Source organism: Notolabrus celidotus, chromosome 20, assembly GCF_009762535.1.
Source record: "Notolabrus celidotus isolate fNotCel1 chromosome 20, fNotCel1.pri, whole genome shotgun sequence".
NCBI classification, from domain to species: Eukaryota; Metazoa; Chordata; class Actinopteri; order Labriformes; family Labridae; genus Notolabrus; species Notolabrus celidotus.
This window is the reverse complement of record NC_048291.1, coordinates 25,905,505-25,921,571: the sequence shown is the minus strand read 5'-3', so window position 1 is coordinate 25,921,571 and position 16,067 is coordinate 25,905,505. Positions and strand designations below refer to the sequence as shown.

The 16,067-nt window shown below is 41.5% G+C and overlaps 4 protein-coding genes across 8 annotated transcripts in view; 2 read left to right on the top strand and 2 right to left on the bottom strand.

Moving 5' to 3' along the window:
• The window catches only part of paqr4a (progestin and adipoQ receptor family member IVa), a 74,275-nt gene extending 63,988 nt beyond the window's left edge, over window positions 1-10,287 (bottom strand). Inside the window, exons 1-3 of the mRNA XM_034711307.1 lie at window positions 10,266-10,287; window positions 9,909-9,998; window positions 8,612-8,685 (exon numbers count right to left, since the gene is read on the bottom strand). The gene's annotated coding sequence lies outside the window, so the exon portion shown is untranslated. The remainder of the gene's footprint in view (window positions 1-8,611; window positions 8,686-9,908; window positions 9,999-10,265) is intronic.
• LOC117832258 (perforin-1-like) lies at window positions 1,317-4,105 on the top strand. The gene is made up of 4 exons (XM_034711314.1): window positions 1,317-2,026; window positions 2,131-2,269; window positions 2,368-2,579; window positions 2,864-4,105. Exons 1-4 carry the CDS (start codon window positions 1,494-1,496, stop codon window positions 3,738-3,740), a joined length of 1,761 nt encoding a protein of 586 aa, XP_034567205.1. The 5' UTR covers window positions 1,317-1,493; the 3' UTR covers window positions 3,741-4,105.
• LOC117832257 (perforin-1-like) lies at window positions 5,781-8,315 on the top strand. The gene is made up of 4 exons (XM_034711313.1): window positions 5,781-6,334; window positions 6,439-6,577; window positions 6,678-6,889; window positions 7,174-8,315. Exons 1-4 carry the CDS (start codon window positions 5,802-5,804, stop codon window positions 8,048-8,050), a joined length of 1,761 nt encoding a protein of 586 aa, XP_034567204.1. The 5' UTR covers window positions 5,781-5,801; the 3' UTR covers window positions 8,051-8,315.
• A 29-nt stretch (window positions 10,288-10,316) lies between the features above and the next one.
• The window catches only part of LOC117832247 (glycine-rich cell wall structural protein 1), a 46,741-nt gene continuing 40,990 nt past the window's right edge, over window positions 10,317-16,067 (bottom strand). For all 5 annotated transcript variants that reach the window (XM_034711297.1, XM_034711296.1, XM_034711298.1 and 2 more), the window contains one exon: window positions 10,317-10,416. In XM_034711297.1, coding sequence (XP_034567188.1) covers window positions 10,412-10,416 — 5 coding nt within the window. In that variant the 3' untranslated portion in view covers window positions 10,317-10,411. The remainder of the gene's footprint in view (window positions 10,417-16,067) is intronic.

The window sequence follows — 16,067 nt, the reverse complement described above, 5'->3', positions numbered from 1 at the left end:
CTGCTCCATGCAACTCAACAGATCTTTGAACCCTCATGGCGTTTGGATGGGGTCATGGTCATCGAGGAAAAACAACTCCCACCAGGATATAAATGTTTAATCACATTTAAAAGAGGATCACTTAAAAAGAAGCTTTGTCAGGTCCTGTAGCCTTTCCTCCATTGGTTGACAGTCATGATGTTACCATACATGGTTGTGTTTTAGGGCGATGGTGCACACTCAAACCACAGCTTTAGAAAAACAGCCAATGCTTTACTGCTTCATCCTCAAAGTGTGAAGACACTATTTTTAAATCCAATTATTATAGTCCAAGTGAGTCATGTCACGCCCTCCTCTTCCTCTGTTGCATTTAAATACAATTGACCGATCATGTTGCAGACAGTTCATGCACACAGCATGAACACACAAGACAGAGGTGAGTCTGTGCTCATTTGTACCTCCTTTTTTAAAGTCTCAAATTTTGCTTTAAAATACGTAATCTTATGTGCACTGTTATCATCACGGCTATGATTTATTTTATTTTATTTAAGTTGGGATTTTTGGGCTTTTTTTTGCCTTAATTGATAGTACAGCTGAAGAGAGACAAGAAATGTAGGGAGTAGAGAGCGGGGGAAGACATGCAGCAAATGTTCGTGGCCAGGAGTCGATTCGGTGAAGTTTGACATTTAAAAAAATGAAGAAGTAAAAGAAGGTTGTATTAACAAAGATCTTTTTGGATTATAAGACAAGATAAGATATACTTTATTTGTCCCCCATTGGGGGAAATTCTTTTGTTACAGCAGCTTACAACACGGGACAGGGAAATACAACAATGTACTAACGTAGTTTAAAAATACAATAACAATAATAATAGCAATGACAAAGGTAAAATAGAATAGAATAAAATAAAATAAAAAAGAATAAAATAAAATAGAATAAAATAAAATAGAATAAAATAAAGTAAAATGAAATAAAATATGGCAACTATTACAGATGTATACACACTATGTACACTTCTATCTGATAAATAGATAAGGTAAGTTATTGCACGATAAGAAATGCACCAGGTAATTTAAAAACAAACATACACAGTATGAAGAACAGTGCGATTCCGATGGATACAGTAGTTATTTGTGAATGTGCATAGTCACATAGTAACTTCCATGTAGTGGAATGAAAGATGAGAACAGATGATTAACGGGACACAGCAGTGCTGGTGTTAAACAGTCTGATTGCAGATGGGATGAAGGACCTGCGGTAGCGCTCCGTCCTGCAGGGTGGGAGTCTCAGTCTGCTGCTGAAGGAGCTGCTCAGGGACCCCACATGTAGCATGTTCATAATCAGAGAACATTAAAACATCTTTGACCTGACTGTCTAAAAAAAGATGCATACATCAAATAAAGTTTGACAGTCAGGTGGATGATTTCGTCTGTCCAACAGTTCGTTGAGATCTAACTTCTTTTTTGTTTTACAGGATAAAACAGTTTGCATCTTTCATCACATGTACCAGCAACATGTGTCTGTTGAGTATTTGCATCTTTGCCGTCTTCATGCTCTCTCTCCCTCAATCCACAAATCCATCCTGCATCCAGGGGACACCCGAACAGTGCAAGGATGCAGAGTTTGCTCCGGGTACTAATTTGGCCGGGGAAGGCTTCGACATCACCACCATGGAACGTAAGCAGGCCTACGTGATCGATGTGAGTCAGTGGGAACACAAGGACAAGACATGCACCCTGTGTAAGAACACCTTTCTGGAGAACAAACTGCAAAAGCTTCCCCTGTCAGTGGTCGACTGGAGAGCAAAGCAGACCTGCAACAACAAGGTGACCAGTTCTCTCCACAAATCCAGTGAGTCTCTGGTCGACTCCATCACCTCCTCTATTGAAAACAACTGGCAGGTCAATCTTGATTTTAAAATGATTGATAAAGGTGCCTCACTGATGCTCGCTGGTACCCATTCTAAACTGGCTGACTACTCCATGAAAAAAAACAAGAATGACAAATTCAGCTTCACAAGCCAGAGCATGGGGTGTGAGTACTACAGGTAAGATCAATCAAACCAAGATTAACTGACCAAAATACTGAAGTGCAGAACTCTCTGTCACCTGTTTCATTCTGATCTGTCCTCCGTTGTGTCTCACTGAACAGCTACAAAGTGACCGGCACACCCGAGCTGCACAGAGATTTTAACAAAGCAGTGAAGGATCTCCCAAATATCTACGACAGTGACCACAAACGACAGTTCTACACACTGATTGACAACTTTGGCACCCATTACATCACCAAGGTGAACCAAAACGATGACATAGATCAATTTTAAGCTTTTTTTTTTTTATTACCAAAAGGAAAAAAATCCTCATGTGTGCACTGATAATGTGATTCCAGGTGAAACTGGGAGGGAGTGTTCAATCTGTGACAAGCATCAAGGATTGCATGGCCAACCTTCAGGGCCTCAGTGTGGAGGAGGTGAAGATGTGCCTGGATGTTGAGGCATCAGCAACCTACCATGCTACGATATCAGCCAAAACAAAGCACTGCAACAAAGACATTGACAAGACGGACAGCAAGACGGCCTTCTCCAGCATGTTCAATGACAGGTATGGGACATACGGTTTTCTTCTCATGTTTGATACGTCCTCTGGTTATTTGCACTTCTCTTTCTGTTCTTAAAGAAAAGACTGAACTGTGGCTGACTTGTGTCTGATTTAAGAGTTTAACCAACGCCTCACTTTTAATGACAATTAACGGAGAACACTTGATGGCCATGTGAATAATTATAAAAAGGAATAACTTGCCTCTGATGGCATTTATGTTTGACCCCTGTGTGCCTTTGAAGCCTTCAGTGTTGACCAGATGTTAAAGTTACTCATATCCTCAACAGGTTCACAGAAATAAAGGGGGGGCATACGACAGAGCCAGACCTACTCTTCTCTGCTGAAAAAGATCCGTCTGCCTACAAGGAATGGCTCAACACATTACCACAGAATCCAGACATAATCTCATATTCCCTCAATTCTCTTCACGAGTTACTGCCCATTAAAGATCCCGTGAGGATGAATCTGCGCTCCGCTATCAGCCACTACATCCTGGAGAAAGGCTTGATGAAGAACTGCAGTCAGCGTTGTCAGGCCGGCATCAAGAGTGACCCCAGAGATTCCTGCGTCTGCCAATGCCACAATGATCCAGCCGTGAACCAAGACTGCTGCCCGACCCGCAGAGGCATGGCTCGAGTCATCCTAACGGTGCAACGGGCTACAGGTCTTTGGGGGGATTACACCACAGCAACAGATGGCTACGTGAAAGTGTTTTTCAACAAGATGATGGTCCAGCGTTCTCCTGTCATTATGAACAACAACAATCCACACTGGGCCATGATTGTGGATCTCGGCAGTCAGGATTTGTCATCAGGTAAGGTAGTGAAATTTGAAGTGTGGGATCAGGACAACAAGTGGGACGATGATCTGTTGGGACAGTGTGATCAAGTTCTCTCTGCTGGAGTCAAGAAGGACCTCTGCAACCTGAACCACGGGCAGCTCTTCTTTAAATTGGATGTTGCATGTGCTCCGAGTCTGGGTGGAAAGTCATGCACGGACTACAAACCTTCACCCATGAGTGACAACTTGAAGAGGCTGTACGTGTCCCGTCACGCTCACCCTATTCCAAAGGCTGTTCTGTTGAAGATGGGTGTGTTTGTGGACAAAACGAGCTCACAGGGAAACCAGAGTCTTAGTGCAGGGCCAAAGGTTGATGTGATGTAACCAAAGTCTGGCTTTAATGATGCTTCTATTCGAGAGGTTAATGCAGCTGAATGCATTATTTCCACGTGTTAAATCTTTGATATCTCTACCTATAATGTTGTCTTCTTTCTCACTTGCTTTAACCACTTTATCTTAGTGTTGAATGGCTTCTATAATGACAATTAAAATGTATGATTTTGTGCGTTTTATATTTAGCCACATTATCATTTTACAAAAAAATGAATGTCTTAATGTTTGGTTTGAATATGCAGTTTTACAGAATATTGCCATCATATTATAACCTTTGGCTTAGTCAATCCTGAATTTCTCGTCTACTTGCACTGTCTTTTTAAGTATCCTTGATACTGATATAAAAATACAACTCTTGCATTTACATTCTTGTGTTCTTGAATAAAAATACAGCATACCCTTTGGGGCTCTGGGTTGTCCATGTGTTCTAAATATTGATGATTTTAATGTTTCGCTCACCACATTTATCCCAGCGAGTGAGCCCACCACTACTTCAGAGATATGATAGGTCTGTGGTCTCAGGTTTGATACTGACTGGAAAGCAAGACTGACTTTCATGTTGTCACTATCTGCAAGAGTTTGCCTGTAGACCACCAACTCCATCATCTGTTTCTGTGCGGCTGTTTTAAATGTTTAGTTTTACTGTAGGTTGATTCTATTTTTAAGTAGAACACATTTAAAACATAAATATTGATCAAAAGAGAGATCCAAAGTCAGGATTTAAAAAAAGAACAAAGGACTGAAGAGAATTTCTCAGCAAGCTCTGGAGGGCAAAAATGGAAAATTCTTCAACACCTTTGAATTTTGACTAAAAACATGAGATGTAGAGCGTCAGAAGTTTTAAAAAAGGGGAAGGTGCTAAAGAAGTGAACTGAACTTGTTACAGGAACAAATCTAAGCAGCGCTTGAAAAGATATAATCTTGAAGTCAATTCTCAATGTGAGTGGTGTCTCCTCTCTGTGTGAGTGTGAACATTTTTTTTACCCTGCAAGACAAAGGTGACAAAGATGACAGACGAGTAAACTGGCACCACTTCAGCTATAAGCCCAACCTCCAGACTTGGTCTGCAGTGGTGACTTGAACTGGGGTCTCTCTGCTTCCGAAGCAAAGTCCCAAAAGACTAGAGTCCCTGCTGCTCCATGCAACTCAACAGATCATTGAACCCTCATGGCGTCTAGATGGGGTCATGGTCATCGAAGAATAACAACTCCCACCAGGATATAAATGTTTAATCACATTTAAAAGAGGATCACTTAAAAAGAAGCTTTGTCAGGTCCTGTAGCCTTTCCTCCATTGGTTGACAGTCATGATGTTACCATACATGGTTGTGTATTAGGGTGATAGTGCACACTCAAACCACAACTGTAGAAAAACAGCCAATGCTTTACTGCTTCATCTTCAAAGTGTGAAGACACTATTTTTAAATTCACTTATTATAGCCCTTGTTCTTGTACAAGATCTTTATCATTTTCCAAGTACGTCATGTCACGCCCTCCTCCTCCTCCGTTGCATTTAAATACAATAGACTGATCGTGTTGCAGACAGTTCATGCACACAGCATGAACACACAAGACAGAGGTGAGTCTGTGCTCATTTGTACCTCCTTTTTTAAAGTCTCAAATTTTGCTTTAAAGTACGGAATCTTATGTGCACTATTATCATCACGGCTATGATTTATTTTATTTTATTTAAGTTGGGATTTTTTGCCTTAATTGATTGGAAAGCTGAAGAGAGACAAGAAATGATTTATTTTACGTTGATTAACGTAGCAGACCTTAAAAACAAAATTACAGATTTCAACTAAAATTTGACATTTAAACAAAAGAAGTAAAAGAAGGTTGTATTAACAAAGATCTTTTTGGATGTAGCATGTTCATAATCAGAGAACATTAAAACATCTTTGACCTGACTGTCTAAAAAAAGATGCATACATCAAATAAAGTTTGACAGTCAGGTGGATGATTTCGTCTGTCCAACAGTTCGTTGAGATCTAACTTCTTTTTGTTTTACAGGATAAAACAGTTTGCATCTTTCATCACATGTACCAGCAACATGTGTCTGTTGAGTATTTGCATCTTTGCCATCTTCATGCTCTCTCTCCCTCAATCCACAAATCCGTCCTGCATCCAGGGGACACCCGAACAGTGCAAGGATGCAGAGTTTGCTCCGGGTACTAATTTGGCCGGGGAAGGCTTCGACATCACCACCATGGAACGTAAGCAGGCCTACGTGATCGATGTGAGTCAGTGGAAACGCAAGGACAAGACATGCACCCTGTGTAAGAACACCTTTCTGGAGAACAAACTGCAAAAGCTTCCCCTGTCAGTGGTCGACTGGAGAGCCAAGCAGACCTGCAACAGCAAGGTGACCAGTTCTCTCCACAAATCCAGTGAGTCTCTGGTCAGCTCCATCACCTCTTCTGTTGAAAACAACTGGCAGGTCAATCTGGATTTTAAAAGGGTTGATAAAAGCGCCTCACTGATGCTCGCTGGTACCAATTCTAAACTGGCTGAATACTCCATGAAAAAAACCAAGAATGACAAATTCAGCTTCACAAGCCAGAGCATGGGGTGTGAATACTACAGGTAAGATCAATCAAACCAAGATTAACTGATCAAAATACTGAGGTGCAGGACTCTCTGTCACCTGTTTCATTCTGATCTGTCCTCTGTTGTGTCTCACTGAACAGCTACAGAGTGACTGGCACACCCGAGCTGCACAGAGATTTTAACAACGCAGTGAAGGATCTCCCAAATATCTACAACTGTCACCACAAACGACAGTTCTACTCACTGATTGACAACTTTGGCACCCATTACATCACCAAGGTGAACCAAAACGATGACATAGATCAATTTTAAGCTTTTTTTTTTTAATTACCAAAAGGAAAAAAAAATCCTCATGTGTGCACTGATAATGTGATTCCAGGTGAAACTGGGAGGGAGTGTTCAATCTGTGACAAGCATCAAGGAGTGCAAGGCCAACCTTCAGGGCCTCAGTGTGGAGGAGGTGAAGATGTGCCTGGATGTTGAGGCATCAGCAACCTACCATGCTACGATATCAGCCAAAACAAAGCACTGCGACAAAGACATTGACAAGACGGACAGCAAGACGGCCTTCTCCAGCATGTTCAATGACAGGTATGGGACATACGGTTTTCTTCTCATGTTTGATACGTCCTCTGGTTATTTGCACTTCTCTTTCTGTTCTTAAAGAAAAGACTGAACTGTGGCTGACTTGTGTCTGATTTAAGAGTTTAACCAACGCCTCACTTTTAATGACAATTAACGGAGAACACTTGATGGCTATGTGAATAATTATAAAAAGGAATAACTTGCCTCTGATGGCATTTATGTTTGACCCCTGTGTGCCTTTGAAGCCTTCAGTGTTGACCAGATGTTAAAGTTACTCATGTCCTCAACAGGTTCACAGAAATAAAGGGGGGTCATACGACAGAGCCAGACCTACTCTTCGCTGCTGATAACTCTCCGTCTGCCTACAAGGAATGGCTCAACACATTACCACAGAATCCAGACATAATCTCATATTCCCTCAATTCCCTTCACGAGTTACTGCCCATTAAAGATCCCATGAGGAAGAACCTGCGCTCCGCTATCAGCCACTACATCCTGGACAAAGGCTTGATGAAGAACTGCAGTAAGCGTTGTCAGGCTGGCATCAAGAGTGACCCCAGAGATTCCTGCGTCTGCCAATGCCACAATGATCCAGCCGTGAACCAAGACTGCTGCCCGACCCGCAGAGGCATGGCACGAGTCATCCTAACGGTGCAACGGGCTACAGGTCTTTGGGGGGATCGCATCACAGCAACAGATGGCTACGTGAAAGTGTTTTTCAACAAGGTGATGGTCGGGCGTTCTCCTGTCATTATGAACAACAACAACCCACGCTGGGCCATGATTGTGGACCTCGGCAGTCAGGATTTGTCATCAGGTAAGGTAGTGAAATTTGAAGTGTGGGATGAGGACAACAACTGGGATGATGATCTGTTGGGACAGTGTGATCAAGTTCTCTCTGCTGGAGTCAAGGAGGACCTCTGCAACCTGAACCACGGGCAGCTCTTCTTTAAATTGGATGTTGCATGTGCTCCGAGTCTGGGTGGAAAGTCATGCACGGACTACAAACCTTCACCCATGAGTGAAAACTTGAAGAGGCTGTACGTGTCCCGTCACGCTCACCCTATTCCAAAGGCTGTTCTGTTGAAGATGGGTGTGTTTGTGGACAAAACGAGCTCACAGGGAAACCAGAGTCTTAGTGCAGGGCCAAAGGTTGATGTGATGTAACCAAAGTCTGGCTTTAATGATGCTTCTATTCGAGAGGTTAATGCAGCTGAATGCATTATTTCCACGTGTTAAATCTTTGATATCTCTACCTATAATGTTGTCTTCTTTCTCACTTGCTTTAACCACTTTATCTTAGTGTTGAATGGCTTCTATAATGACAATTAAAATGTATGATTTTGTGCGTTTTATATTTAGCCACATTATCATTTTACAAAAAAATGAATGTCTTAATGTTTGGTTTGAATATGCAGTTTTACAGAATATTGCCATCATATTATAACCTATGGCTTAGTCAATCCTGAATTTCTCGTCTACTTGCACTGTCTTTTTAAGTATCCTTGATACTGATAGAAAAATACAACTCTTGCATTTACATTCTTGTGTTCTTGAATAAAAATACAGCATACCCTTTGGGGCTCTGGGTTGTCCATGTGTTCTAAATATTGATGATTTTAATGTTTCGCTCACCACATTTATCCCAGCGAGTGAACCCACCACTACTTCAGAGATATGATAGGTCTGTGGTCTCAGGTTTGATACTGACTGGAAAGCCAGACTTACTTTCATGTTGTCACCTTCTGCAAGAGTTTGCCTGTAGACCACCAACTCCACCTCCACACTTCATCTGTGCAGTGCTGCAAAAATGCATAACAATTTTTTCCCCTGCGTTCTTTAAGACCACTGTTTCCTCACCACCTCCTGCCTATCTTATAACAAAAACCAACACATTCAGACTAACAGTCAGTTTCACAAACGCAGCATGAACAGGCGAGACAAAGGTGAGTCCACCCTGATGGGGTCATATAGAAATATATTCACTTCATGTGATTTTAAATATTGTAATATTTAATATAGCTTAAAAAATTAGCACCTGATGTGAACATTTCACTGCTGAATCATTTAGTAATCTTTAAGTCGAGTCCTGTAATGTTTCTGTGCGGTGGTTTTAAATGTTTAGTTTTACTGTAAACTGACAAAAATTTGGAATGTTATTTACTTGCAAAAACCTAGGAACGTTTTTTCACTCAGAAAATCCAAGTTAATTTTACAAGGAGAATTCTTAAGTAAATTTTACTTGTGTATTTTTAGTTTTTCAAAAAGAATAACTCAAGTAACATTTACAGTTATCAAGTAAATATTTTTATTGAATTTTACTCTCTCTTCATTAGTATTTTCTACTAATAACCAATACTGTACTGTATTAAATTATCAATCTTACCTGGCTATTCAGCTTTTTTACTTACTTTTATGTAAGATGGATTTTAAAGTAATATTCTTACAATATTATGTCTGTACATACTAAAGGAGAAGCAGTTCTGTTTAAACACCATCATTTTTATTTGTACACAAGGAGGTTTGATACAGTGCAACAAATGCATATAAGTTCAGTGCGTAGATGATCCCCAATTTTCATGTTAAAAACAGAGCAGAAATGAGAAGCTCATTATTTTGAAAAATAACTATTTAAAAAAGGAAAGTATGAAACAAGAATTAGTTTGTGGTTCTTCCTCACAGGACAACATGAACCATTCTTATTTCACATTACTGTTACTCAGTAACTTCCCTACTATTTAATATGATTAACAAAATTTAAATAACTGGATGTTGGATATGATATTTATTTCAATTATCTAAAGAAAGTCAAAAGTGCTGCATTTTTTCATGTTTAAGCCCAATGCTGATGTGCCTGTTGGCTTGCAGTTTGATTTATTTAAAAGTTTTAATTGATCAGTTGATATAAATTTGCGCACCAATGAATTGATTTCAATATTGTGACCTAGCTTTAAAAAATGTGTTATGTTACAGGATCCACAAGAGTCTATAGCAGTTTTAAAAATCTAAAACTGTTGGAATTTACCTGGTAGTCCTCGATGAGTTCCTCTGCAGACTCTCCGAGGAATTCCATCGGGCAGTGGGTCATGGCCTGCCGTCTAGCTTCAACATGTTGCTGTTTAAAAAGACACAAGTTGATTAAGTAGGTTGTACAATATAAGCTCACATATGCATACATACCAAAAAGTCCATACAGTCTCAATATTAAATTTAAAAAAAGAACCAGATGATATCCAGGATGAGCTTTGACAGATCCTCTAATTAACTTTGGAATTCTGTTGATGCTTATGATGCTTGCCTTATCCTTAAGATGACATTCGGGTTCCTTTTATATACATTTTGTTGCAAATTCAGCTAACAGTAACAGTATGCAACCCCTTACCTGACTGAGTGAGCACAGGTCTTATTTTATTGCCAGCAACCCCCCCTTTTCTTCCAAGCATCTCCAGCTGTTTTGGTGTGTACAGATCCAGCTTGGTCAGAAAGCTTCTCTCCGGATGAACAGCTGTAATTTGTCTGAACTCCTCTTCAATCTGAAACAAAAGGGATAACAATGGCAAATGTTGTTTACATTTCATCATACATGAAAGGATACATAAACCTGTATATCCTGTCAAGAAAATTTTCTTACAGGCATAAACTTAGAATTCTAATAATTTCAACAGTATTAATTTAACTCAAGTCCTTCAATGCAGCAATTATAGTAAATCCTTAAAGTTGTCATAAAGCAAAGTGTTTTGAAGGCAGAGGAGGACTCAGTTTTAAAGCCAGTACATCACCCAGATCAGAAAAAAACTACAAAAATTAAATAAAAATCAAAGACACAACAGGTTCTCATATGATGACAATTAATTTATATAATTCAAGGACCCTTTATTTGCAACATGAATATAATCCCCTCAGAATTTGTGGCTGACAATGTAAATCATATTGCTGTAAGTGAAACTATCTTTTCTCAAAGAGGCTTCTCACAGTTAGCAGATTTTATTGACCCCTGTCTCCCCCACTCCTCCCTCTGCATGTGTGCTGCGCCTGTGTGTGCGTCTGCCTCAGCGTGTAGAAGGGCCAAGGATACCCGTGTTTGTGGTGACTTGGCCTTAATTGACACAGGGCATCCTGTCCTACCCACCTCTATAATCGGCACCTTTATAATCTATAACTCTGCTTCCAGCGTGATTCAAAGAAAGCCAGCAATGACGGTCTCTGAAACTGTTTTGAGTCAATCAGAAGTAACGATTGAAGATAAAACGATTTGTTTCAGGCGACACAACGTTAGTCCATGTTCACTCACACTACACACATGGTCAAAAGCAAACAGACACATGTCAGAGTTGTGGCTTCTGTGCGCTGGGGTTGTGCGCCGTGGCTGCGCGGACGAAGGGCTGCATGGCTGCTGTCCGGATAGCATTAAAGGTGACATATCATGCAAAATGGACTTTTTAATGGTTCTCTACCTGAAATATGTTTCCCTGGCATGTCTACAAACCCCCCGAGAATGAAAAGAATCCATTCTGCCCCTGTTCTGATTTCTCCACCTTTCTGTAAATGTGTGTGAAACGAGCCGTTTCAGACTTCTGTGTTTTTGTTACGTAACAACAATATCCGATCTGTCACGGAGTCAGAGCTCGGAGCTTGTTCAGCCCATAGACTGTATAAAATAATACTGAATCCCCCCTCTGTTTTTCATTACCTGCACAAATGTGTGCTAACAAGGAGCTTAGGAGGGAGGCATGCTAGTTGTAGGCTGTCTTAATAAACACAAAGGTCGGTTTTACTCCCCACGTCTGCAGATTTGAAGATCTAGTGGATGATTTTTATTTACCATGGATAAGTGCTAGCGCTAGTTAGCATAGCCACATAGCTACATGTTGTAGCTTTAGCTGTGTACCAAGACACACGTCGACATACTGACAAATAAAACAACAAGAAACACTAAATCTGTGAAAAAACCTTCAGAAAGGTCCTGCTGCCATTCTGGTAGATGTCGGTTTTACTCCCCACGTCTGCAGATTTGAAGATCTAGTGGATGATTTTTATTTGTCATGGATAAGTGCTAGCGCTAGTTAGCATAGCCACATAGCTACATGTTAGTAGCTGTGTACCAAGACACATGTCGACATACTGATAAATAAAACAACAAGAAACACTAAATCTGTGACCAATCCTTCAGAAAGGTCCTGCTACAGGCGCCTCTCCGTCAGGATCAGATTCAGAGGGTTGAAGTAACGTGATCTCTGAGTAGCCGTGTATATTCAGCCAACATGTAAACAATAGATCAACGTGCTGGAGAGACGAGGCCACACCCACTTCCTGAGGGGGCGTGGTCAGAGAGAAAACAGAGTGTTCTGAGGAGGACTGAAGAAGAGGGTTCTTCAGGCAGACCAAAATCTGATTTCAAAGTGTTTTTTTGAGCACAAACTTTAAAGACATGTTTTAGGGACCTCGTAGACCAATATATATTGATGAAAAAAGCGTGATATGTCACCTTTAAGTACAAAAAAAAATGAAAAGGAGCGAGACAGAGGCGGGTCTCAGGCATGCGTTTAATACTCAGTAATTCAGCGTTACAGCAGTTAAAGTTGTACTGTTAAGCAGAAGAATAACAGCTTCTAAAATGACCCTATTTGTTAAATATAGTCAGTAACATCAAACTTTATTTTCACTCTGGTGCAGGCTTGACGCCAAACCAAACGGTGATTGTTTGGAAGGAGCTAAAAATGGAAACAAAGCTTTTCATTTACCAAAGATCTATACCCCAACCTTCAACCTTCACCCGTCACCATGAACTTTGGGTAGAGACCAAAGATAGAGATCATGGGTGCAAGTAGCTAAACTGAGTTTCCACCACAAGTTAGCGGGGCTCAGTGTCAGATATGAGCAAAGGATCTTTGGAGGCTGCTCAGATTATAGATGCTGCTCCGTCCGTCCATCAAGAACAAGACAGTTGAGGTTCTTTAGACATCTGAAACTGCCTCATGGGCGCCTTCCTTTGGAGGTATTCTGGTAAGTCTAACTGGCAGGATACCCAGGGATAGACCCAGAGCTTGCTTAGGGAATTATTCAGCCGGTTAGACCTGGAAACGTCAACATTCACACAGGAGACCAAAGTATAAGCTGAAGAGAAATGGTCCTGCAAGGGGCGCTCAAGGTTCACAATAAACAGAGACTAGGAGTCACTCACAACTGAAACCGCTGTGTGACACAGAAAAGAAAACCACAAGGCCTCACCATAGATATGAAGTACGTGTTTGAAACTGCCCACAATATGCCCCAGAAAGTTGTTTATTAAAAACTGATAAAGGTGTATTATTGCATGTTTGAAGACGGATGAGGAACTACTGTCTAAACTTGTGTAGGGGAGAACAGGGTTGGTGGTCACACTTTTTACTGTTTTGATGATTGCTCATCATCAAAACATCTTTCAATAGTTATTCCTACATTAAACTGAAGCTTAAGATGTTGGCTTGAAATGTGTATCCCTCTCATTTTCCAACTCATTGTAGCAAAGAGGCAATTAACTATCAAAGACACTCTGAAGAATTGTGACAACCAACCCCGTCATGGGGTTGGTTGGTTGTCACACACTATGGGGTTGGTTGTCACACACTATGGGGTTGGTTGTCACACACTATGGGGTTGGTTGTCACAGACTATGGGGTTGGTTGTCACACACTATGGGGTTGGTTGTCACAATGGTATTTCAATGGGAAAAATATTTTTAAAAGGCAAGAAGGCAGAACTAAATTTGAAAGTGTAATTGCACTGACAAGTGATAGGCCTACATAACTTAATGCATTTTAACATAAAATGAGCAAGGAACATGAACAGGATACACATCTTTAGGCCAGCCTATATAACAACATAAAGAACAAAACAAATAGGCCTAACAATAATGGCCTACTCAACGAGGCTACATGCAGTCACTGTCTGAGTTACAGTGATGGCAAATGTAGGGTCTGCACACTCCAACTAATTTCTCCATGCATGATTTTGCCAACATTAGGGTTGGTTGTTACATGTGACAACCAACCCCAAAGAGAATGTTCGTCTGTCCAACAGTTCGTTGAGATCTAACTTCTTTTTTGTTTACAGGATAAAACAGTTTGCATCTTTCATCACATGTACCAGCAACATGTGTCTGTTGAGTATTTGCATCTTTGCCGTCTTCATGCTCTCTCTCCCTCAATCCACAAATCCGTCCTGCATCCAGGGGACACCCGATCAGTGCAAGGATGCAGAGTTTGCTCCAGGTACCAATTTGGCCGGGGAAGGCATCGACATCACCACCATGGAACGTAAGCAGGCCTACGTGATCGATGTGAGTCAGTGGAAACGCAAGGACAAGACATGCACCCTGTGTAAGAACACCTTTCTGGAGAACCAACTGCAAAAGCTTCCCTTGTCAGTGGTCGACTGGAGAGCAATGCAGACCTGCAACAACAAGGTGACCAGTTCTCTCCACAAATCCAGTGAGTCTCTGGTCGACTCCATCACCTCTTCTGTTGAAAACAACTGGCAGGTCAATCTGGATTTTAAAAGGGTTGATAACGGAGAACACTTGATGGCTATGTGAATAATTATAAAAAGGAATAACTTGCCTCTGATTGCATTTATGTTTCACCCCTGTGTGCCTTTGAAGTCTTCAGTGTTGACCAGACGTTAAAGTTACTCATGTCCTCAACAGGTTCACAGAAATAAAGGGGGGGCATACGACAGAGCCAGACCTACTCTTCGCTGCTGATAACTCTCCGTCTGCCTACAAGGAATGGCTCAACACATTACCACAGAATCCAGACATAATCTCATATTCCCTCAATTCCCTTCACGAGTTACTGCCCATTGAAGACCTTGCCCGGAAGAACCTGCGCTCCGCCATCAGCCACTACATCCTGGAGAAAGGCTTGTTGAAGAACTGCAGTCAGCGTTGTCAGGCCGGCCTCAAGAGTGACCCCAAGGATTCCTGCGTCTGCCAATGCCACAATGATCCAGCCGTGAACCAAGACTGCTGCCCGACCCGCAGAGGCATGGCACGAGTCATCCTAACGGTGCAACGGGCTACAGGTCTTTTAGGGGATTACACCACAGCAACAGATGGCTACGTGAAAGTGTTTTTCAACAAGGTGATGGTCCAGCGTTCTCCTGTCATTTGGAACAACAACAACCCACGCTGGGCCATGATTGTGGACCTCGGCAGTCAGGATTTGTCATCAGGTAAGGTAGTGAGATTTCAAGTGTGGGATCAGGACAACAAGTGGGACGATGATCTGTTGGGACAGTGTGATCAAGTTCTCTCTGCTGGAGTCAAGGAGGACCTCTGCAACCTGAACCACGGGCAGCTCTTCTTTAAATTGGAGGTTGCGTGTGCTCCGAGTCTGGGTGGAAAGTCATGCATGGACTACAAACCTTCACCCATGAGTGAAAACTTGAAGAGGCTGTACGTGTCCCGTCACACTCACCCTATTCCAAAGGCTGTCCTGTTGAAGATGGGTGTGTTTGTGGACAAAACGAGCTCACAGGGAAAACAGAGTCTTAGTGCAGGGCCAAAGGTTGATGTGATGTGACCCAGGGATAGACCCAGAGCTTGCTTAGGGAATTATTCAGCCGATTAGACCTGGAAACGTCAACATTCACACAGGAGACCAAAGTATAAGCTGAAGAGAAATGGTCCTGCAAGGGGGGCTCAAGGTTCACAATAAACTGAGACTAGAAGTCACTCACAACTGAAACCGCTGTGTGACACAGAAAAGAAAACCACAAGGCCTCACCATAGATATGAAGTACGTGTTTGAGACTGCCCACAATATGCCCCAGAAAGTTGTTTATTAAAAACTGATAAAGGTGTATTATTGCATGTTTGAAGACAGATGAGGAACTACTGTCTAAACTTGTGTAGGGGAGAACAGGGTTGGTGGTCACACTTTTTACTGTTTTGATGATTGCTCATCATCAAAACATCTTTCAATAGTTATTCCTACATTAAACTGAAGCTTAAGGTGTTGGCTTGAAATGTGTGTGTCCCTCATTTTCCAACTCAGTGTAACAAAGAGGCAATTAACTATCAAAGACACTCTGAAGAATTTTGGTTGGTTGTCACACACTATGGGGTTGGTTGTCACACACTATGGGGTTGGTTGTCACACACTATGGGGTTGGTTGTCACAATGGTATTTCAATGGGAAAAATA

Bases quoted from the DNA above. Each gene is read 5' to 3' on its own strand.
- LOC117832258 (XM_034711314.1), top strand. From the start codon at position 1,494: ATGTGTCTGTTGAGTATTTGCATCTTTGCCGTCTTCATGCTCTCTCTC. The intron at 2,027-2,130 runs GTAAGATCAATC...CTCACTGAACAG, and splicing joins ATGGGGTGTGAGTACTACAG to CTACAAAGTGACCGGCACAC. The intron at 2,580-2,863 runs GTATGGGACATA...TATCCTCAACAG, and splicing joins TCCAGCATGTTCAATGACAG to GTTCACAGAAATAAAGGGGG.
- LOC117832257 (XM_034711313.1), top strand. From the start codon at position 5,802: ATGTGTCTGTTGAGTATTTGCATCTTTGCCATCTTCATGCTCTCTCTC. The intron at 6,335-6,438 runs GTAAGATCAATC...CTCACTGAACAG, and splicing joins ATGGGGTGTGAATACTACAG to CTACAGAGTGACTGGCACAC. The intron at 6,890-7,173 runs GTATGGGACATA...TGTCCTCAACAG, and splicing joins TCCAGCATGTTCAATGACAG to GTTCACAGAAATAAAGGGGG.